This window comes from Castanea sativa, chromosome 11 (genome assembly GCF_040712315.1).
Source record: "Castanea sativa cultivar Marrone di Chiusa Pesio chromosome 11, ASM4071231v1".
NCBI lineage: Eukaryota > Viridiplantae > Streptophyta > Magnoliopsida > Fagales > Fagaceae > Castanea > Castanea sativa.
The window spans coordinates 2745114-2769750 of record NC_134023.1 but is presented as its reverse complement, the minus strand read 5'-3'; the positions used below and the strand labels follow the sequence as shown (position 1 = coordinate 2769750).

The window sequence follows — 24637 nt, the reverse complement described above, 5'->3', positions numbered from 1 at the left end:
CACATATCCCTTACAGTAATTAAACCATGTCGAATAGCTCACAATTCAGTCATATTATTAGAAGCAAGTCCGATGTAACAAAAAAACTTACTATCTATTTTTCCAAGTGATCATAGATATTGCAAATTAAGTAGTTTATATATTTGTTTAAATATATCTTCATGAAATTTTCTAACTTTCCCGAAAAAATAATGAAAAAAAAAATTAAAACTTTAAGATTAATATGAAAATCAAATCAAATATGAAAAAAAAAAAAAAAACTTTAAAGTGCAAAATGTGTTCTTTTAACATTGGAGATGCACCCAATTACAATGAGACCCGCCACACCAATTCCACGTTTGGACTTTCCCTCCACATTTATTTAACCAATCTCACTCTCGCGCTAACCAATAAACCCTATCTCTCTCTCTCTCTCTCTCTCTCACTCTTCTCACTCTTTCTCTCTCTAAAAACCCTAACAATGGCGCCGGCGGAGATTGTAGAAGACGGGTTCGCGTCGACGCGTCTGTTCAACCAAGGCTACTCCTACACATACGACGACGTGATTTTCCTCCCGCACTACATCGACTTCTCCACCGACGACGTCTCTCTCTCCACCAACCTCACGCGCCGCCTCCCTCTCTACACCCCGATCGTCTCTTCTCCGATGGACACCGTCACCGAATCTGCCATGGCCGCCGCCGTGGCCTCGCTCGGCGGCATCGGAATCATCCACTCCAACGTCTCCGCTCAGGTCCAAGCCGCCATGGTCCGCTCCGTCAAGTCTCGGCGCGTCCCTTTCCTCTCTTCTCCTACTTTCCTCTCTCCCTCGCACCGCATTTCATCCCTCGACGACTTCGACGCTTCGTCTCCCTACGTTCTGGTCACCGAATCGGGCTCCCCGAGGTCGAAGTTCGTCGGCTACGTGTCGAAGTCCGATTGGCTGAATCTCGAAGACGAAAGAAAAGGCTCGGAGGTGAAATCGTACATGAAGACCTCGAACGACATCGTAGTTCCGTGGAATCAGAGTTTGGATCAGATTGAATCGTTTTTCAGAGAGAAAGACTCGGATTTGGGGGTTTTGGTGAGGGGAAATGCTGACGTGGCGGCGGAGAGCGAGGTGGTGGATGTGGTGATGAGGGAGGACGTGGAGAGAGTGAGGGGGAATCCGAGATTGGGGTTGGGGGGAACGGTGGGACCCGACGGAGGGTGGCGGGTCGGGGCGGCAATCGGGACGAGGGAGAGCGATAAGGAGAGGTTAGAAGGATTGGTGAAGGAAGGAGTGGACGTGGTGGTGTTGGATAGTTCGCAAGGGAACTCAATTTATCAGATTGAGATGATTAAGTATGTGAAGAAAGTGTATCCGGAGCTTGATGTGATTGGGGGGAATGTGGTGACGGCTGCGCAGGCGGAGAATTTGATTAAGGCGGGTGCCGATGGGTTGAGAGTCGGGATGGGGTCCGGGTCTATTTGTACTACGCAGGAGGTTTGCGCTGTTGGGCGCGGGCAGGTATATACCCAATTGTGTGTGTGTTTTGATTGTGAAATGGATTAGATGGCATGATAGTGTATTGTTTAGTTAGAGTTAAATGTGGTTTGAGTCTTACTAGTTTATTTAGGATCAATTGATAATTGTTGTGAAATGGGTGCATGATAGGAGATTAATACTTGTTACTAGATTAATAGTGGTGGATTGGTGTGTGTATGTATATTGGATTTTGGGATTTCATTTGATTGTTGTTTAATTGTGTTTTGATTTGTGGGGTTGTTTTGATTTGATGGGTTATGTAGTGACGAAATTTGGGTGAATGTTGTGCAATGGGATAAATGGTGTGGTAGTGGTAGATTTTAACTTGGTGTTGGTAGCTAAGGTTTTGTCCGAAAGAAGATTGAATGTGGGGGGAAGTAATCACAATATCATGTTTAATGAGCTACATTGACCAATGCTTTGTTCAAGGAGAAAAGAAAATGATGCCTACATTTTTTAGTGGTGGCATGCTTTTCATATACTTAATTAATACATTTTTCATTTTCTTATTGCTACTTTCTAGGCTACCGCTGTTTACAAGGTTGCTTCTATTGCTTCAAAGTACGATGTGCCTGTCATTGCTGATGGTGGAATTTCGAATTCTGGACATGTTGTCAAGGCTTTGGTCCTAGGGGCATCTACTGTAATGATGGGAAGCTTTTTAGCTGGAAGCGAGGAGGCTCCTGGGTCTTATGAATATCAGGTATGACACTGCTAAGACAATTTCCTCTTTTATTGCTGAGTAGATGATATACTGCTCATGCTGTGAAACAAGTTTGTTTCTTTCACAGTTCCTTTATTGCTAATTTGCCATTAAGCATTCGTCTCTCTTTTGGCATTCTGTAATTTTTTATGTGTAAATTTTGTATTGCTGGGAATGTTTGCAACTCATCATTGGATGTGATTCTACTTTTATAAAAAAAAGTATGTGTTGTTGTATTCTTTTTGTAAATTATATGTTAAAAACAAAACTTAAGTTTTTTGCAAGCTGCAGGTGCAATTTAGTCTTGGATTCTCTTAATGCTTTCAAATATATTTTGGTTTAGATCGAAATTTGACCTTTAGTGCCTCATATCCTTTATCTAATGTGTTTTGTAGCAAAAATTCATTAGGATAAAATGGGGTTCTGTATGTGAATAGCACATATCTATTACAGATTTTGTGATTAAAGAGTCGGTGAATGGCTGAGAAGTCATTTTGATTTATGTACAGAAGACTGTAATAGTTTAGTCATATTCCTTGCATGTAATTGATTTGTGCCTGTCATGTGTGTCAAAGCTATTTGGAGGTGTGAGATCCTTAAAAGTAGTCTTGTTTTCAACTTTTTTACTTTTTGTGGAGTGGCAAATGATTGGATTTTGCTTAAGTCAATATTTCAGTAATAATAAATTGTTAAATTTGCAATACCAGAATGGTCGACGGATCAAAAAATACAGAGGTATGGGATCCCTAGAAGCTATGACTAAAGGGAGTGATCAAAGGTATTTGGGTGATACAACCAAGCTAAAAATTGCTCAGGGGGTTGTTGGAGCAGTTGCAGATAAAGGTTCTGTTCTAAAGTTTGTACCTTACACTATGCAAGCAGTAAAGCAGGGATTCCAAGATCTTGGTGCTTCCTCTCTGAAGTCTGCTCATGATCTCTTAAGAGGAGGGGTATTAAGGCTAGAGGTATGGTTTATCATTGTATTTTACTTTTTCTCCCTGTGGCTTTGAGCATGATCTGATGTTCTTTATGGAACTATATATCAAGAAATTTGTGGCTGTAAACTTCGATAAGAGGTGGCCTTGTTATCAATTATTCAGGTCATTACCTATTCTTCTGCTAAAAGCCATTAATAACACCATTTTCCTCTTGAAATAATTGAAATGGGTTTTTGAGATGGGGCATAGTGCATATGGCATTCCACCCTTGGTAGTGGTGAGTTTCATGGTTGGTGCGATCCCACTTTAGTGTGTGAGTTACTTTACATAAGCAAAATGTCTCCTCATTCTTCTTCTTCCTTATTTTTTTTTTCTTTTCTCACTCTCTCCCCCCCCCCCCCCCCCCCTCCCTCTCTCGGGTTCTCCATTGTTATAAGGAAAAAGTGTAATTCATTACAAATTTCCTTAGACATTGGCTTGGTTTAGCTATTCTGCAGAAGATGTAATTTTGACGACTGATCGGTATATGATTATATGGACTGACAATGATCTTTTATTTGGTTTGTTCAGGTCCGGACAGGAGCTGCACAAGTTGAAGGCGGTGTCCATGGCCTAGTTTCTTATGAAAAGAAACCATTTTGATATTAGACTCCCTTATGCTTATGTTATTATTGCTCTGGCTGTGTTCTGGCCGGAAATTGTCTTTGTGGTTCACCCTGCAGTGGAATTGCTCATTTATAATGAGTAACATTCGGGTTAACCAGACTGGCTATCTGTTATGAAGTTGTTGATCGTTCTCCCCTGGAGGCATCTGAAGAGAACCACCCAAATTTTTGTTGTTGAGCATGGTATCTTCAATCTGCCTTTATTCCATTGACAATCATGTGTGAAAGGATGATATATGAATTCTTATAGCGTTTTGTTACCCTTTTAAAAAAAAAATAATAATAATAAAATTTTATCAAGCATGATTGAATTTTAATGAATGCTCAATAATAGACCAGCATCGTTTTTAAGTTTATGAAATGATGCTTTTATCATTCATCACATTGTTCTAGTTTACCTGAGTACCGAATAAATTTTCCTTTAGATAGGTTTGTACATCATTGCCAAATGCAGATATGACAGTTTTTCCCCCTCCACTTGCCCTCTATTCCTTTATGTGGTTCATGGTGTTTTACTTAATTGTAAGGGCTCTATTACAAGGTGAGAGAGCTTGAAATTTTGTTGTGAAAAGATTATAGAATTTTGTGCCCCTTTCTTTACAAATTTTGAATAGAAGTACTAGATTAGAAGAATGTCTTTATGCGTGGCAGAAAAAAGATTAAAAAAAAAAAACCAAACATATGGCAGTTCTGCTAAGGACTTTTAATCTAGAATGATAATTTAGAAGTGCTGCACCAGTATTAGTGGGTTTTTTTTTTTTTTTTTTTTTGATACCAAAACAAAAAGAAGTATTAGTGGTTAAAACATACAAGAAAGAACAAAAGAAAGAAACAAATTATTATTAAAAAAAAAAACATTATATAAACCTTATGCACGTAATAAAACATACAACACTCTCTTTCTGTTAAGTTGAAATGCTAGAATCCCCCTATTCACAATTATACATCATGAGCAAAAAAGAGTGATAACTTACAGGAAGAATTTGGGGGGGCTGAATCAGCTATTTGTGCATACAGTGTGCATTAAAATGATCGTTTACTGGTGCAAAGCAGTTCCTTCAGTTGTCTGACTTGGGATACAGATAATCTAACAAAGACGACTTAAAATCCATCGAGAACGATGGGTTCTTCAATGACTGCCTTTACAGCATTGATCATCTCATGTAAAGTGAATCCGTCATCATTCATGTAAAACAGATGCAACACCTTGGTCATTATACAGAACAAATCCTTGCATGCTCTTGGAACAGCACTGCTCTTTTCCTGCAAAACTAGTTTCAGCAGTTCTCTCCTCTTACTGCCAATAATACTCTTCTACTCCTTAACGGCCTTTTCTTCAGTAATAACTCCTCCACTGTGAATCACGCGCAACGTTACAGCATTCAATTTTCCCTGCTCAGATTCCCTCTGCAAAATTATCAAAAAAAGATTACCAACTCCAAAACTAATAACTTCTATCCCTTTTTTCTGTTTTTCTTACCTTAAAGCTTTGTATACCATTGAGTAGACGCCCACAAATGCTCATAAGCTCAAATAGATGATGGATTTCTGGGGTTCCAACAACCTTTTCTGAAAGCTTAGGTCCTACAAAATAGAGGGTTGTGAGGACTGCAGGTCCAAAGGCAATTGATACACACCCATTTTTCATATATTCATCCATAGTCGGAATGTACTGGTCTCTTGACCACTCAGCTTCCATAGTCGTAGACTTTAGTGAATCCAACCACTGCATTTACAAGAAAAAAAAAACCGAAGACACCTAAATTCCCATTTCAAGGTAGTCTCCATGAGAGATTAAAATGGAGCCAGTTCTTACTTTGTTCCACATACATAACCTCTATTCTTGAGGCTAACACTTAAATCAATCTTTATAAAGGCATGAAACTGAGTCATAGGGGAGGCCGGTCATGTTATCAAAAAAGCCTGCAAAAGTGATATACCCGAAATGTGTAACAATGGAAATGTGGAAAAAGGGAAGATTTTACCTCACAAGTTCAATTATGTGACTTATCACATTATGCCCTTGCCATGTGAATACTTTGTCTCCATTGTCACAGATTGTGTTGTGAAGTGCCGAAAATATAATTTCAACATTCTCAGAACAACAGGCAGTGCTGACATTAACATCCCACCTGTGGTTCAGTTCCAATAGCATCATCAATTTTATACTGGAAAGACTACTTAAAGACTCCAAGCACAAATCACTGACTGATGAGAGATTCAAGAAAAGAATGTGAAAAAGGGAAAACATACTTCTTGACCAGTTGTATAAGGTTTACCAATTCCTCTTCAGAACCGCCGATGTCAAAGAAATCATCAACCACTGTTGCAAGCACCATACTTTTGGCCCATGATATTCGAGCATCAGAAAGTTCAGGGGAAAAAAAGGTGGCTGCACCAGAGAAGTAACAGTAGGCTTGTTTTTGTCTAGCAAACCTTAGCTTGTCTAATCTGCTCTCTATAACCCAACTGCTTACATGAGAATGAAAATTGAACAAACAAAGGATGATTTTTTACTTCCTTTCATTAGTTAAAGCAAGAAATTATCTCAAAGACTGACAGTCTAATTAATTTTTCTTGATATCATGGTCAAGTAGAAATCACTATCCATTAGTAAGGGCAAATCAGTGATTCCAGATTAAAAGATTTTTAGCCAACAAAAGGACTGAAATTTGCTTCCAGTTCCACATTTTTGTACATTTTTTGGGGGTCTTTTGCTTATCCAATAGGGGGGCTTGAGACCCTTTAAAATTTTTTGAAACAAGTAAGGCCTTACACCTAGACCTTGACCTTGAGCCAGCTTGGGCCAAATGGAAGAAGATTCCATGATTTTAGTCTTGTAGTATAATACTATTGTCGTATACCAATCTAAAATAATAATATTTAATACTCATTGCCTTTAGTTGTAGAATTATTAGTTGTAGCATCAGGGGAATTAGGGGCATTCATAAACTAAAACGTTCCATTCTTTCTAACTACTATATGAACAGTATTAATCATATATAAACTAAGGAAGATAGAGAGTATCTTTAACTTAAAAGGGATCACAAGAAAATAGGCCTTGAACTATTACATATAAACTTAGAACAACTCACTAAGCATGGTATAACAAATATAAACACTTCAAAACATGTAATAGATTTGTAACCAAATACAATAAAAGACTTGGGACACGGACTTAGAATCAGATTTATTCCGTTTCATCTTCAGTCACTTAGAATCAGATTTATTCCGTTTCATCTTCAGTCACTCCCACGTCATTGTATAGTTTCTCATGTTTCCTTGGCAAGAGTAAGGACACAAGGGCTCCAATAATGCCAATGATTCCCAATATATGAAAAGAGACTCCATAACAATTGTTGCTTGTGCAGGTGTGTCTTGTCACTGCAGATTGGTTTTGGTTCAAAGAAGCCAACTCCATCGATGAATTTCTGTCGAAAGATCTGGACGCTATCAGGTAATTAAATATAAAATGAACCAATAGGGTTGGCAATCTGAACAGAATAATAGAATCTGAAGACCCTCTTTGAACCATAAAGATCTAAGAGGACAGCAAATATGCTGTAAGAAAGTGCTCCAGTTGAAAAACCAATAAGTATGGTGGCAAAGTAAACTGAGCCATGAAAGGGGAATGCAATGCAAAAGTGACCAATTGCTTGAATCTTTTCCTTTCCCAATCCATTACACTCCCTGATATCAATTTTCCCAAACTTGTCCACACAAAGATGATTGTCAAGAAGACACTGGTTCTTAAATCATAGCCAAGCACATCGCAAATTTGACTGAGATTGTCTAAGATAGTGGATGCTGTTCCAAATCCACACATGGAAATTATTAAGATGAGAGCCATATTTGTCTTGAAAGTGCTACTTGGAGAGGTTCTACGATTTGTTTCATTTTGTTCTGATAAAACTTCCTCTCCTTCCCCTGTACTCTGTACAAAGTACGCCTAAGTTGCAAAACTAAGAATTACTATACAAAGGGTAATCAGACCAATCAAAAGAGAATACTAGGAAATGGGGACTAATAACATGATGGACATGAAGTAGGACGCATATTTCATTTTTGTAATGGTCGGAGAAGGGTATGTGATATCATCAATAAATGCAATACATATATACGTGATAGATGGAAATATAGTGTTGATTAAGAAGATTGAAATGGAGTTTGTATTCAGCAGTTGCGATTCAATGGTGGCCTCCAAACCCACAAATGTTACAAAAGGTTCATACGTCTTTTTCACCAAGTCTTTTTTTAGAATTTTTTTTTATGATGAACATCTAAGTAAGGCAGAGTCCCGTTGTAGCACAAAAGAGGTAACCGCATAATTGAGCCGAGGACAAAGCCTTTACTTCTTCTTTCAAAAAGAGCCAAACAAGACCATTACTTAGGAAATTGATGATTCCAGTAGTGAGAAGCACCACCCAATTGGGTGCAATAGTAGTTATATAGTTTGAAACACCCCCAAAATTTGTGGCAAGTTCTTTACTTAAACCACCAAGACCAAAGCAATTTCCCTTTGGTTTAATTTATTATGCACCTTCAGCATCTGAGTTACAAGCGAAAACACCAAGGAAGAGCCAATACTGCGCATTCCTTGTAAACAAATCCCAAAATTTATAAATCTAGACATTGTGATGAATGTTTTATTTCGAAAATTAATCAATTGTTTAAAATCTGAAAGCCTTTAACTGATGGAATAAAATGAAACAAATGCCAACTTATTAATCAAGATGCCAAAAATCTTTTTATTTGAGGAATGGTATTAGTTTCTTCCAATATCTCAATTGTGGTATTTGTGAATACTCCTTCGGAAAAAAACCACCAGCTTGATATATATATATATATATATATATTATATTTTAGACTTGATTGAATTGGTTTCTTTGTACTAATACCACTATGAGCATGCCAAAATCAAAAAAATATTAACCATGTTATTGCCATGTTAAATGTCTTCATGCAAAATATGGCTTCATTTCTATGAAGCTTTTTCATATCGTATAGTATTTTAAATATAAAATAAAAAGTTTAAAAAACTTGTAATTCTAAACGGTGTCATTTCTATTGAATATCTCAATTCAATTTCAAATAGATTCATTTTAAACCTCGTTTAAATTCACGATCTGAAAAAATAGGACCAACTCAATACATTTTGTGACCAAATACAAATGTAAAATGTATTGTTACTTAATATTTTATAAGCGATATTTAAATTAGAAAAAATAATCCAACATTTTCACACAGTTTAATACATTAATTGGATTATTTTCATATATTTATAAATATCATATTTTAGATAATCATTATCTTTCTTGACAATGCTGGAATTTAGTTATTGAAAAATATATTTTAGTAATGAATTTCTCTAAACAACTATTAATTCTAATTTTAATTTTGACCGAAAGAGAACTTACTTTTCATCATTATTTTTGTGCAATACTATATATAAGATAAATAGATATAATATATTCTATTTTAAAGGCTTTCTTTCATTTAAGGGCCTTATAGTAGGGATTTTTTTTTAAAATAACTTTAAAATCCAAATTATATTATTAGTTAGCCAATATTTGAAACTATTTTGGTTTCTAACAAATCGAGTCATTCAGACTCGATTTCACTGTAGCAAATCGAGTTTTAAAGACTCGATTTCCATGAGGTGCGTAGTTGAGGTGGAGCAAAAAATCCACTTGGAAATCAAGTCTTTAAGACTCGATTTCCGTTATCTTCTTCCATCATTATTTTTCTTTTCTTTCTCCATCTGCCATCCTTTTCTTTCTCAATCTACCGTCCCACTCCCTTCTTCCAAGCCCCAAAAACCCAAGACAAATCTTCCTTCTTCATCTAAATCCATTTCTCAAAATCCCAAACCCATTTCTCAAAATTCAAACCCAAACCCATTTCTCAAAATCCCAAACCAAAAGTCATGATCTCAATCGGAGCAAAAATCCAAACCCAAAAATCTGTAAAAAACAAAAAAACTAAACAAACCCACCAAAGCAAACATAGAGAAGATCAAAAATTTCCAAGTCTTACAGCGTTATGAAGATTGGTACCGAGCTGTTGAATAACGAGCGCAAAGCTTTGAGACACCTTGTGAAGCAAACACCCCAGTGTGGTTCTAGAGGGATCTGCTTCTCCGTGTGCTTCATTGCCCTCTTTAGCTTCAACAATGGGAACAAATCATCTGGGTGTTTCAGAACCGCACCTAAGCTTCCCATTTTTTCTTGTTTTGCTTTCTTGTTTCTGCTCTCAAATTTGGGTTTGTGTTTGGTACTCATGTTTTTAGAGGAGGGAACTTGAGTCTTAGAGACTCGATTTTCACGTGGATTTTTTTGCTCCACATCAGCTACGCACCTCACGAAAATCGAGTCTTTAAAACTCAATTTGCTAAAGTGAAATCGAGTCCACTGGACTCGATTTGTTATAAACCAAAATAGTTTCAAACCTTGGCTAACTAATAATATAGTTTGGATTTTTTAGTTATTTTTTTAAAAAAAATCCCTTATACCATTGCATAAATGGCTTAATGGTTGAACCGCCCTTAAATTCCAAATTGTTCGATGCTCTATGAATTAAACAATCCAAACATCACGACCCAAGAGGAGTAAAATTTATGTAATTAAATCATGTAGCATCCAACTTCACCACTTAAGAACTGCCCGTGTAAGTCAACTTATGAAAACAAGAACATATTAATCGAGCAAGGAAATAAAAGTAATACCCGACTAAAATCAAATTGTTTACTGGTTGATTGAATTTCAAGTGAAATAAAAAGGGATAAACGATAACAGATCTGTCTTGATGTATAGGATTTTGCAGTGACTCATGAGTTTATAATTGCAAATATTTGCGTCATGCATTTTGGACAATGCCATTAAACATGTGAATTTCCTATCACAACAGATCTGTCCTTGACTTTCCAAGAGTTTGTCTAACATTCTAGGATATATGGCAATGAGTTAGGCTTAGTGGCTTTTTAGACTCATACTAACCAGGGTTTAACTTAAAAAAAAAAAAGATTTAGTGTGTATTTTGGTTTTAAATTTTCTAAATCCACTAGGGTTAGTGTTTTGCGTGTTAGGTAATTGAAGCTAACCTTATTATATATTTTTATTACTTTAATAATAATTTCATTATTATTTTGTGGCAAAAGTTAATGGATACCATAAGGGCAATAAGGCATTAGTTTAGAAAATGTTTTTAGAAATTTTTTATGGGAAAAGAAAAAAGTAACTGATTTTTTAAATAAACTTTTTTATTTTCATAAAAGTTGTATAAAAGAAAGTTCAAAACTATAATAAAATGGTCCATTAACAAATACCTTAAAATATCCATTAACCAAACCTTTATTTTACTTACACAAAATTTAAGGGTTTTTTTTTTTTTTTTTTTTAAGATGAAAAAAAATTCAAGGATTTATAACAAAATAATGTGTGTTTTATTTTTTAAAAATATTTTTTTATTTTAGTGTGAAAAATATGTGGGTTCGCAACACCAAGTTAAAGAAGGAGATTTCATAACTATCTTCATGCTTCACTCCTCGAAACCAATATGATTTTGTTTGTATATGATTAAATTTGAGAGAGGAAACTAGTAAAAAGAGATGGGTGATTTTGGTTTGTCACTGACTCACAAGAGAAGAAAGATAATGGCAAATTGAAGGCTTGAAGCAAAAAGAAAAAAAAATTATACATAAAGTATGCATGTAACTTGATTAACATCTAATATTTTCTTATATATAACAAAAATATTTACATCAATTTAATCTTTACTTGCTTGAAAATATAGAAGTCAATATAAAAAGAGTAAAAAAATAGTAAAAACTAAATTAACTCCTAAACATGAAATTAAAATTGTCCTTTTTTCTTTAAAAAATCCATAGTGTTCACATTTATTTATTTTTTAAATGAAATATGAAAAAGAAAATAAAGTAGGTTTTTATTAAGAATATTTACTTATTTATTTTTAGGAACATATATCCTAAATGCTTTTTGATTTAATGAAGGTACGATATAAAGGTAACGGATTTTATATGATTTATCTATTTTTATGAGAATATACTTTAAATACACTTTGATTTTAATTAGATATATATGATATAAGAATAATTAGAAAGAACACAAATAATACATTATTCATCGATATATATATTAAAACCTAAGACGGTCATTACTTAATTTTATATAAAGAATTATATTTTTTAAATTTGTGTTCAAAACTTTTTTTCTTTTTGAGAAACATTTGTGTTCAAAACTGATTGATGGGTTATTGTGTTGTGGCAAGAGAGAGAATGAAAATAGAATACAATGATTGGTGGGTTGTTGCGATGAGAGAGAAAGAGAATGAGTGGAAGAAAAAAAAAGGACACAAATTTTATAACAAACTAGAAGGTTGCCTGCGCGTTGCGCGGATAATGCTGTAAGCTTTTATATAAAATGGTTTTTGAAATTTTTGTACATATATTATAACATAAATGGTGGATATTTTCATTGCTAAGATCACCTGCAATTATAGTAGAAATTTCAGAGCATGTAGGCATCTTTTGTTGTCTACCATCAGTTGATCGTAAACCAATTAATTGCAAGCATATTATGCATATCAAACTCCTTGAACCTGTCCCTTGTCATACGAAATGTCTAAGTAAGGCATTGACCCTATGAAGCATCTTCAGTTGATCGTAAACCAATTAATTGCAAGCATACATTATGCATATCAAACTCCTTGAACCTGTCCCTTGTCATACGAAATGTCTAACTAAGGCATTGACCCTAAGAAGCATCTTCAATAATATTTTAACTATAGCAGTGCTAAGGTTGCATAGTGATTCATGTCTAGGCAAAGCAACAAACACACTTTGATATTTAACAATAAATAAATAAAGCAAGTAGTTTCAATGATGGTTGAGGTAGACATGATTCAACATATTTAACAATTTTTTAACCACCGCACACCCTTGGTGCGATACTCACTCCACAAGTATAAGTACTTATGGGGTGTGGGAGCCAAGGGTCGGGGTTCAAGTCTCTAGGAGGGATCTTCACACACATATACACTTAGATTAAGCTAGAATAGAAATTCTATCTTCTATAAAAAAAAATAATAAATAAATAAAACAATTTTTTAACAAAGGTGTACCAGTATAATATATTTAACAATTTTTTAATACCATTTTGAGTTTATATAGATTCTAGGCTAACCTTCAAATAATGGAGACACCACATAATTTTTTTCTGCCCACTTAGCTCTTAATTTGTACCTTTAGGGTTCTATTGTTTCTTTCTTTGTTCTTATTTTTAACAATTGAGTTTCTATCATTTAGTAGGACATAGAATATGTGTAGATTGTGGTGATTATTTTAAAAATTTGCTACCAAATAATACTTAACCCCTCAATAGGTAAAAGAAAATTATTCACCTAAAAATAATAACTTCTTTCTTACCCGTAGCTAATTTAATTTGTTTCACTTATGTCAATTAGGGTAGAATAAAAATTCTATCTTCTATAAAAAAATAAATAAATAAATAAAACAATTTTTTAACAAAGGTGTACCAGTATAATATATTTAACAATTTTTTAATACCATTTTGAGTTTATATAGATTCTAGGCTAACCTTCAAATAATGGAGACACCACATAATTTTTTTTCTGCCCACTTAGTTCTTAATTTGTACCTTTAGGGTTCTATTGTTTCTTTCTTTGTTCTTATTTTTGACAATTGAGTTTCTATCATATAGTAGGACATAGAATATGTGTAGATTGTGGTGATTATTTTAAAAATTTGCTACCAAATAATACTTAACCCCTCAATAGGTAAAAGAAAATTATTCACCTAAAAATAATAACTTCTTTCTTACCCGTAGCTAATTTAATTTGTTTCACTTATGTCAATTATATAAGTTTTTCACATCATACAACCAAATAAAAATTATAAATTTTCTGTCAAGCATTTTATCAAATACTATGGATTCAAAATAAAATATATGATTACTCTTGGGCTCTTTGCACTTTGAATCCCACAAAAGTTTTGCCTCCATTGGCGCTTTGAATGTGACCCAATCCATAGAGATACATGTATTTGTGCTCGACTACATGTGGCTTGGAGGAGCTTGATTTATTGATTAAGCTTCTTCCTCATTGATCTTTCTACACCGCCCAACAAAACCAGATTAGTTACTCAACCTGTCTTTACCTTGGGGTCTAAATATTACCCAATTCAACTAATTTTCTTAATCACATCCTCATGTAACATATTTAAATCACTCACCAAAAGCCAAATCATAAATTACAAAAACAGTGTGGCTCAGTAAAAATCTCAACCGGTCGCAGTTCAAATGAAAAGAAACAAACCACCATCTAGTTCGATTATCAAAAACCTATTACCAAACAACAACAAAGAATGAACAAATTGAGTATTAGTATTTTGTACCCCTTAGATACTGAAGAAGGGTTTGATAAATTAGGGGCTGGTGGCATTTTCTCCTTGTGTTTAGTGACTTTAGTCCCCGGCCAAAACATGGTAAAGTTGAAGCTTCAATCTACCCGAGTCTATCTTCCCTTAAACATTGCAAACTGTAAACTTAGTATCCCAAATAAAATTTTGAAAAAAAAAATTGAAAGAAAGAAACAAAGAGAGAGAGTTGGCAATATTTATTTATTTACAGACACTAAGAAAGGAGCTTTTATCCATGAACTCAAAGAGGAATTGTTGATCCATCAATATATAATTTTCAAAAGAAATAGGTACAATAGTGTGCGTTTAATTGAAAGGGGAAGTGAAAGAGTTTTTTGTTTGTGTTTTTGCTAGAAGAAGTGAAGAGTTAAGAAAGAGAATGAATGAAATTTAAAAAATTTAAGATGGGTTTGATCTCAACAGAAATTACTTGGAAAGTATAATATTATTGTAAATGTGTAATAGTGCAAAGCTTGGTCTCACTTTGCCAGGTGCTTATACATATTGTGCATTTAAATTTGAACAGGGAAGTGAAAGTTTTTTATTTGTCCGGAAGAAGTGAATAGTTTTTTTTTTTTTTTTGATGGAAAGAAGTGAAGAGTTAGGAGAGAGGAAGAAGTGAATTGATTTTTGATGAAGCAATAAGTGCTAAACATAAAAGCTGCATTGTTTTAATTTTTGAAGTTGGAAAACATTATTTCATAATAAAGAGGATTGCAAAGAACTCATATAGAACGCCACATGGTAGAACCTCATGCACTCTCGCATGAGGTCTTTGCTTTTATATATATTGATTTTAACTTAAAATTGTTCATGAGTTTTTAATGGTCAAATGTTGAGTATTTGGCACATAATGATCTTTACGTCAAAAACTGTAGACTGTTTTTTATTGTTTCAAAATGTGTTATTTTTTATTCTTAGTTAGTTAAGTAGAATTTAGTGCAACCTAACTCACTTTTATCCTACTAACTAAAGTATACCAAACACATATTAAGTTTATGAAATGATGCTTTTTATCATTCATTGCATTGTTCTAGTTTACTAAGTACATAATAATTGTCCTTTAGATAGGTTTTTTATCATTCATTGCATTGTTCTAGTTTACTAAGTACATAATAATTGTCCTTTAGATAGGTTTGTACATTATTGCCAAAAGCACATATGACAGTTTTTCCTGCTCCACTTGCCCCCCTTCCCCCCCCCCCCCCCCCAAAGTCCTTTTATGTGGTACATGGTGTTTTACTTAATTGTAAGGCTCTCTATTACAAGGTGAGAGCTTGAAATTTTGTTGTGAAAATGATTATAGAATTTTTGTTGTGTTGCTTTCTTTACAAATTTTGAATAGATACAGTACTAGATTATAAGAATATGTCTTTATGCGTGGCAGAAAAAAAAAGATATAAAACCAAACATATGGCAGTTCTGCTAAGGACATTAATCTAGAATAATAATTTAGAACTGCTGCACAAGTATTCGTGGTTAAAACATACAAGGAAGAGCGAAAGAAAAAAACAAATTATTAAAAAAATAAATAAAACATTTAAAAAAAAAACCTTATATAAACCTTATGCACGTAATAAACATACAACAATTTCTTTCTCTTGGGTTGAAATGCCAAGTGTCTATACACAATTATAGATGAGAAATTACAGATGAGAAAAACATGAAAATACTGAAAATGCTAAGTGGTAACTTGTACGAAGAATTTGGTGGGGCTGAATCAGCTGTTTATGCATACAATGTGCATTAAAACGATTGATTACTGGTGTGAAGCAGCTCCTTCGGTTGTCTGACATGGGATACAGATCAATTACTGGTGCGAAGCAGTTCCTTCAGTTGTCTGACATGGGATACAGATAATCTAACGTAGACGACTTAAAATTCATCAAGAACGAAGGGTTCTTCAATAACTACCTTTACAGTAATACTCATCTTCAGCAGTCAGAGATATTAATCTTCATTTGCCAAGCCCATCTCTAATAAGTATGTAAATCTTATCTGACAGAAGACTTTAAGGCTATTTGCAAACTATACCAACAGCCATTACTATCCTTGACAGATGTCAACCACGAAGATGGCCCTTGCCATCCTTATCTTCATTTGACAGATGATATTTACTCCTATATCATCAACATGTCTGGATGAAGATCACAAACAAGCCAGGCCCCTTACCTGGATTGACAATTGTCCACCTAATTTCAAGACCCCTACTTTCCTTGACATTTGTCAAGAAGAAGCCAGTCCCTACCATCTGTTGTAGAAACTCCATATACACTGAATGTAAGTTATTTCTACACATTATTGCCTATAAATACGCCTCTTGTATCTTTGGAACGGACAGAGAAAAAGTCCTTGTAAGATGTCATTTATTGTCTATTATGTCTGATTTAAAAAAGCTGTTAAATCTCGTAATATCTCTTAGTTTGTTATATCTTGTTCTGTGTTCCATTCTCTATTTTCATGTTCTCTTTTATACGGTCTTAACAATATATGTCATTATCCAAAACAAATCCTTGCATGCTCTTGGAACAACACTGCTCTTTTCCTGCAAAACTAGTTTCAGCAGTTCTCTCCTCTTACTGCCAATAATACTCTTCAACTCCTTAATGGCCTCTTCTTCAGTTATTACTCCTCCACCATGAATCATTGGCAATGTTACAGCATTCAATTTCCCTTGTTCAGATTCCCTCTTCAACATTATCTAAAAAGATCACAAACTACAAAACTAACCATATAGGAGGCAAAACTAGTAAGTTCTATCCCTTTTTTCTGTTTTTCTTACCTTAAAGGTTTGTATATCATTGAGTAGACGCCCAAAAACGCTCATAAACTCAAATAGATGATGGATTTCTGGGGTTCCAACAACCTTTTCTGAAAGCTTAGGTCCAATAAAATAGAGGGTTGTGAGGACCGCAGGTCCTAAGGCAATTGATACACACCCATTTTTCATATATTCATCCATAGTTGGAATGTACTTATCTCTTGACCATTCAGCTTCTATCATCATAGACTTTAGTGAATCCAACCACTGCATTTACAAGAAAAAAAACCAAAGACCATCTAAATTCCCAATTCAAGGTAGTCTCCATGAGAGATTAAAATGGATCCAGTTCTTACATTATTCCACATACATAACCTCTATTCTTGAGGCTAATACTTAAATCAATCTTTATATATCTACAGGATACATCAAAGTGAAGTAATTGCATGAGCCTGGGCCATAGGGAGACCGGTAATGTTACCAAAAAACGCCTGCAAAAGTGATATACCAGAAATGCATGACAATGGAAATATGGAAAAAAAGGAAGATTTTATCTCACAAGTTCAATTATGTGACTTATCACATTACGCCCTTGCCACATGAATGCTTTGTCTCCAATGTCACAGATTGTGCTGTGAAGTGCCGAAAATATAATTTCAACATTCTCGGAACAACAGTCTGTGCTGACATTAACATCCCACCTGTGGTCCAGTTCCAATAGCATCATCAGTTTTATATTGTAAAGACTACCTAAAGACTCCAAACACAAATAACTGACTGATGAGAGAGATTTAAGAAAAGAATGTGAAAAAGGGAAAACATACTTCTTGACCAGTTGTATAAGGTTTACCAATTCCTCTTCAGAACCGCCGATGTCAAAGAAATTATCAACCACTGTTGCAAGCACCATACTTTTGGCCCATGATATTCGAGCATCAGAAAGTTCAGGGGAAAAAAAAGGCGGCTGCACCAGAGAAGTAACAGTAGGCTTGTTTCTTTCTAGCAAACTTTAGCTTGTCTAATCTGCTCTCTATAACCCACCTGCTTACATGAGAACAAAAATTGAACAAACAAGGGATGACATTCTACTTCTTTTCATTAGTTAAAGCAAGAAGTTATCTCAAAGACTAACACTAATTAATTTTCTTGATATCATGGTCAAGTAGCAATCACTATCCACTCGTAATAAAGGCAAACAAGTGATTCCAGATTAAATGATTTTTAGCTAACAAAAGGACTGAAAGTTGCGTCCAGTTCCATAAGCCCATGAAACAATGAAAGTTGCTTCTAGTTCAGTATGCCAACATTTGATCCTGCTATAACGAAAATTCCAAGAAAGTGACAGTAATGATATGAAGATAGTTGAAACTACACAAAGATATGCACCTCTCAATATGTTTGAGTTCTTCGCGATGTATTGACTGGCAGATGTTGAAGTCCTGTACTGCCAGTTTTAGGAAATCTTCATTGCAAGTATTTAAACAACTGAAATAAGAAGTGTACAAAGTTAATAGTAATACTTATAATGGCTAATTATTTGTCAGAATTACAATCTCCATTTTCCATCAATAGAAAAGAATAGTGGACAAAGAAACCACCATTGGTTTACCTATATGCAGTTTTTAAAATCCTTATATTGCTTTTATTGTAATGCTCAATTGCTCTCCTGTTCGATATACGATCCAAATTTGCATGGTAAGGAAACTTAAGAGCATCATCTACCTGAAACAATCAAAGATTGAAGACTTCTGGGAATCAACTTTGGATTATACAATCAAGCATCACTGAATTAGTGAAAAGGGTTTTATTGCAGGAAACTACCTGTAGGCCAACGTATATATTCTGTCCATCTGCATGAATTGAACCATTGGATGATTCTTGTATCAGAAAATGACTGGTCAGGAAATTTTGTTTCTCCAGAACAAATTCCTCAGGATGTATGATAATTTCTGAAGCCCTAAATAATTCCAAGACAGCACCAATGTCCTTCACATATCCTCCAAGGGAACCGGAGATATAGGGCCCATTTGGTACACGTGTTTAAACACATGTCTTCAATTTTTAAATAACATTATACGTATTTTCACATAGTTTTTCACCCACACGTATTTTCAAAAAAAAAAATACAAACAACATTACTAAAACAACGTTACCAAACGGCCCCATAATCTTCTGAAAGTTGGGTTAATGGATCTACAAAGCAGGATAAAGCTATTAAACCTCACCTAAACTATCAAAATCTTGTAGGCTGTCTCCTAAATCACAAAGTACCTGAAGAAACATCATATCCATTAACACGTAAAATCCGAAATGCCATTGCACAGGTGGCAGTATCTAAGAATATATCCTCCTCGCCCTCTAGCCAGAATCTGCTTGTTGGCAAATGTTATCTTATGCAGTAATAGAGAACTAAAAGCAATCTACAAACCCAAACTAATTTTTTGCTTGAAAAGTTAATTGAAGAGAATGGTATGCATTTATAATCTTCAAAATGACTATCTATCACACCATAATTGGTGCAATCACCTAAAAATGACATTAACTGTATGTTTCATCCAATACACTTCTGATCTCCTTCCTGAAGTGCCGATCAATTCCCAACATTTCAAGGTTGTCAACCATACAAAGACGAGCATATATAACTAGAGGATAAACTGTTGGAACTGAAAAAAAATTAAAATTCAAGATATCCAAACAACTGCTAGAGCTATTGGAAATGTTACTAAAAATACATAGCAAACTATAGACAAGGGTGGAGGGAGGGACTTGCATCCCCGAATTTATCTAGGAGTGACTGGAGGTAACTAAGACAACCAGAATTCTTAAGGTGAGTAAAAGCAGCTGTTGTGGTGGACGGTGAATTAAACAGTGATCCATTCTTTCTTTGATATTTCAAGACCATTTCCCAGTCTTGTGACCTCCCCAGTCCCACCAAAACATACGCTAGGTAGGTCCTCTTCCCTTCCAAGTTTGTTTCTTTCACAGTTCCTTTATTGCCATTAAGCATTTGTCTCTGTTTTGGCATTCTGTAATTTTTTATATGTAAATTTTGTATTGCTGGGAATGTTTGCAACTCATCATTGGATGTGATTCTACTTTTAAAAAAAGAAGTATGTGTTGTTATATTCTTTTTTGTAAAATTATATGTTAAAAACAAAACTTAAGTTTTTTGCAAGCTGCAGGTGCAATTTAGTCTTGGATTCTCTTAATGCTTTCAGATATATTTTGGTTTTGATCGAAATTTGACCTTTAGTGCCTCATATGCGTTCAGATATATTTTGGGTACTGTACGTGAATAGCACATATCTATTACAGATTTTGTGATTAAAGAGTCAGTGAATGGCTGAGAAGTCATTTTGATTTATGTACAGAAGACTCTAATAATTTAGTCACATTCCTTGCATGTAATTCATTTGTGCCTGTCGTGTGTGTCAAAGCTATTTGGAGGTGTGATCTCCTTAAAAGTAGCCTTGTTTTCAACTTTTTATTGCTTCATGAAAGTTTTACTTTTCGTGGAGTGGCAAATGATTGGATTTTGCTTAAGTCAATATTTCAGTAATAATAAATTGTTAAATTTGCAATACCAGAATGGTCGACGGGCCAAAAAATACAGAGGTATGGGATCCCTAGAAGCTATGACTAAAGGGAGTGATCAAAGGTATTTGGGTGATACAACTAAGCTAAAAGTTGCTCAGGGCGTTGTTGGAGCAGTTGCAGATAAAGGTTCTGTTCTGAAGTTTGTACCTTACACTATGCAAGCAGTAAAGCAGGGGTTCCAAGATCTTGGTGCTTCCTCTCTGAAGTCTGCTCATGATCTCTTAAGAGGAGGGGTATTAAGGCTAAAGGTATGGTTTATCATTGTATTTTACTTTTTCTCTCTGTGGCTTTGAGCATGATCTGATGTTCTTTATGGAACTATATATCAAGATGTATGTGGCTGTAAACTTCGATAAGAGGTGGCCTTGTTATCAATTATTCAGGTCATTACCCATTCTTCTGCTAAAAGCCATTAACATTATCCTAGCTCATCACTACAAATACCACCCTAATGATAAAGGAGGAAATTTGTACTTATTTGAGAGAAAAATATAGCTATCTAGAATCCTACCATTGGATGCAACTAAAATGTGATATATGGTCATAAAGGTGGGTTTCATTCTGAAACTTTTATCTTAATATGTCTTGTTGGATGTTCCTTGTGGCTTTAATAACACCATTTTCCTCTTGAAATAATTGAAATGGGTTTTTGAGATGGGGCATAGTGCATATGGCATTCCACCCTTGGTGGTGGTGAGTTTCATGGTTGGTGTGATCCCCACTTTAGTGCATGAGCAAAATGTCACCTCTTCATTCTTCTCCTTGCTCTTTTTTTTTTTTCTCTTCACCCCCCCCCCCCCCCTCCCTTGGTTTCTCCATTGTTATAATGAAAAAATGTGATTTTTTACAAAATTCCTTAGACATTGGCTTGGCTTAGCTATTCTGCAGAAGATGTAATGATTATATGGATTGACAATGTTCTTTTATTTGGTTTGTTCAGGTCCGGACAGGAGCTGCGCAAGTTGAAGGTGGTGTCCATGGCCTAGTTTCTTATGAAAAGAAACCATTTTGATATTAGACTCCCTTATGCATGTGTGATTGTTGCCGTGGCTGTGTTCTGGCCGGAAATTGTCTCTGTGGTTCACCCTGCAGTGGAATTGCTAATTTATAATGGGTAACATTCGGGACAACCAGACTGGCCATCTGTTATGCATGATATCTTCAATCTGCCTTTATTCCATTGACAATCATGTGTGAGAGGATGATATATGAATTATTATAGCTTTTTGTTACATTTTTTATTAAAAATAAAATAAAATAAAATGTTATCAAGCATTAATGAATTTTAATGTATGCTCAATAGACTAGCAACGTTTTAAGTTTATGAAATGATGCCTTTTATTATTCATTGAATTGTTCTAGTTTACTATAGTACACAATAATTTCCCTTTAGATAGGTTTGTACATTATTGCCAAATGCAGATATGACAGTTTTTCCCGCTACACTTGCCCCTTATTTCTTTTATGTGGTTCATGGTGTTTTACTTAATTGTAAGGCTTTATTACAAGGTGAGAGATTGAAACTTTGTTGTGAAAAAGATTATAAAATTTTGCATCCCTATCATTACTCAATTTTGAATAGATAGAGTACTAGATTATAAGAATATGCCTTTATGCGTGGCAGAAAAAAGATATACCACCAAACATATGGTAATTCGGAAAATTATTAGGTACTCCAAGAGTACCATAAATACGTTCTTCCCTTCTCGCATAAATAGTGTGTCTCACCATGAATTTTATTAGTAGGACTCATCATTCCTGTGAGAGGAGAGAGTATGCATTTATAGTACTCCGAAAGTATACAATAATTTATTAAGCAGTTTTGCCAAATACTTTTAATCTAGAATAATAATTTAGAAGTACTACGCAAGTATTAGGTAGTGGTTAAAAACATAAAACATATAAGAAAGAACGAAAGAATAAACAAATTATTAAAAAAAATAACACCAACGATGTTAAAGTCAACAAATTGTCCAGCCCAAAAAAGAAGAGGTAACAAATAGCTCTCGCATCAATTCTCTCGCGGCTTCCCCAGAAGTCCAAATCTCCGCCGCCCACCACTCCCTTTACTAGGCAATAGTCTTCCACTTGAACCATCATTCTCTCTCTAAGCCCAAGCCCAAAATCAAGATCATTCTTCATTGCCAACACTGCTCATCACCACCACTCTAGGTGGTGCTTCTCTACAATATTTCCAAATGAATATTCAAATTTCTATATTTAAACTATTTTTGGGAAATAAAATTTACAATATTTTTGGTTTGAGTGAAGGATTATTTTATTTTATAATGTTAATACATTTAGTTACATTTTGTTAATTTGACATTTAATTATAAATAGGGCTAATTATAACTTACCCACCTGTGGTTTGGTTGAAATAAAGTTGTCTATCTATGGTTTGAAATTTGATACTTTAACCACGTGAGGTTAGCTCGGTTCAAGTTCTGCAACCCACCTTTGTTAAAAATAGGGCTAAATATGTGATTTTGCTCCACTTTTATGTTTCTCTCTTCCAAAAACACAAAAAATGTAAAAACATAAGAAAAATAATATCAAAAAATGATTGGTGTCTTAGCATTTGCATTACAAGTAACTACCTACAAACAAGCTTGAGCCTTGGTATCTCTAACAATTCAGTTTGTGAGTCGATAGAAAAGACACACACAGCGAGAGGATACATGAGAAGATTTACGAACAAGAATAAATGTTCAAAAGAGAATTACATCTGCATCTGCGTAAGTTGAAGCCTAAGACTACAACGAGGATACTTGACAATTGATTTCGAACCATACCACCTTAGCTTCAAATGTCATCATATAACAATTTGTTAAACCTCATAGAGCAATAGACATCATGGAAATGATAATTTCAGTTGGAAATTTAGATTGAAAAGAGTTAATCAAGTTGACCTCTACTCTATCAAACATGTCATCATCTATCAAAGGTTTGCCACTGTAATATGCATTCCACGCCTAAAAAAAACTGCATTAAATTCAAAGAAATTACATTGCCAAACTATAAATTTAATGACACGAAGATGGGAGTCTCGATGGGACCCACGAAGGGTTTCTTTACTGGCAGACTCAATAGGAATATGGGGCGCACGAAGATGCAAGAGGGAGCCTCCGTGTTGGCGCAAGTTGCTAGGTTTTTGCAAATTTGGGTTGTGAGTTCTGTGTTGATGATGCTTGGGTTTTAGGTTGATTGGAAAGATTTTAGTTCAAGAGTTTTATAATTAAAAATTGATGAAGGAATTCATATGTTTGCTAGATTTGATTATTCTTTTACTGTATTTGTTTGAATCTGTGCATTTGATGCAATGAGTGTAAATACATGTTTGAAATGCTATGACATTGAGTAAAATTTGTTACCAACCACCTTTTGATCTTATTTTCTCTTGTATTTTTATGTTGTTCGTGTTTTTGGGGAAGCGAGACATAAAAGTGGAGCAAAATTTAACCCTATTTTTAACAGTGGTGGGTTACAGAATTTTAATTGAGTTAATCTCAGGTGGGTAAAGTGTCAAATTATAAATCACAGGTAGGCAACTTAAATTTCAGTCAAACCACAGGTGGATAAGTTGTAATTTGCACTTATAAATATATTATAAATTATTTTTATAATTTTAAAATAATTAATTAAATTATTTATGACATTATTGGTTCGACCATCCATCTAACCCCTAATCAAACCGAAGAACCAAGAATTACTTCTTTAGGTGGGTACACATGGAAGAGGCAATAATCGACCATCGTCCCAACTATGGGTATTTGCGGTATAGTTTTGGGTCATTTTAAGCACTGCACTTTGCAGTGTAGTTTGGCCAAAACCATAACTGCACCGTATCTCAATTTTGTAGTCACAAGAGCAATGCGGTGTACAAAATGCGATTTGATCGATTTTTGGATGATTTATTTTTCAAGATGTCATACCCAATTTCTAATTTACTATAAATAATCATGACAATATGATAGTAAGTTTTTTTTTTTTTTTTTAAATGTAACTTATGTAAC

At 34.5% G+C, this 24637-nt stretch overlaps 2 protein-coding genes and 1 pseudogene across 2 annotated transcripts; 2 read left to right on the top strand and 1 right to left on the bottom strand.

The window, feature by feature from the left end:
- Positions 1–389: 389 nt before the first annotated feature.
- LOC142617407 (inosine-5'-monophosphate dehydrogenase 2-like) lies at positions 390–4130 on the top strand. Its single transcript, XM_075790271.1, has 4 exons — positions 390–1489; positions 2031–2210; positions 2918–3175; positions 3719–4130. Exons 1-4 carry the CDS (start codon positions 461–463, stop codon positions 3788–3790), a joined length of 1539 nt encoding a protein of 512 aa, XP_075646386.1. The 5' UTR covers positions 390–460; the 3' UTR covers positions 3791–4130.
- A 784-nt stretch (positions 4131–4914) lies between these two features.
- On the bottom strand, positions 4915–20052 carry LOC142615894 (ent-kaurene synthase-like 1; annotated as a pseudogene).
- Positions 20053–20522: 470 nt separating this feature from the next.
- LOC142614762 (inosine-5'-monophosphate dehydrogenase 2-like) lies at positions 20523–21743 on the top strand. Its single transcript, XM_075787392.1, has 2 exons — positions 20523–20872; positions 21565–21743. Exons 1-2 carry the CDS (start codon positions 20552–20554, stop codon positions 21634–21636), a joined length of 393 nt encoding a protein of 130 aa, XP_075643507.1. The 5' UTR covers positions 20523–20551; the 3' UTR covers positions 21637–21743.
- Positions 21744–24637: the final 2894 nt, after the last annotated feature.

Bases quoted from the DNA above. Each gene is read 5' to 3' on its own strand.
- LOC142617407 (XM_075790271.1), top strand. From the start codon at position 461: ATGGCGCCGGCGGAGATTGTAGAAGACGGGTTCGCGTCGACGCGTCTG. The intron at 1,490-2,030 runs GTATATACCCAA...GCTACTTTCTAG, and splicing joins GCGCTGTTGGGCGCGGGCAG to GCTACCGCTGTTTACAAGGT. The intron at 3,176-3,718 runs GTATGGTTTATC...TGGTTTGTTCAG, and splicing joins GAGGGGTATTAAGGCTAGAG to GTCCGGACAGGAGCTGCACA.
- LOC142614762 (XM_075787392.1), top strand. From the start codon at position 20,552: ATGATTGGATTTTGCTTAAGTCAATATTTCAGTAATAATAAATTGTTA. The intron at 20,873-21,564 runs GTATGGTTTATC...TGGTTTGTTCAG, and splicing joins GAGGGGTATTAAGGCTAAAG to GTCCGGACAGGAGCTGCGCA.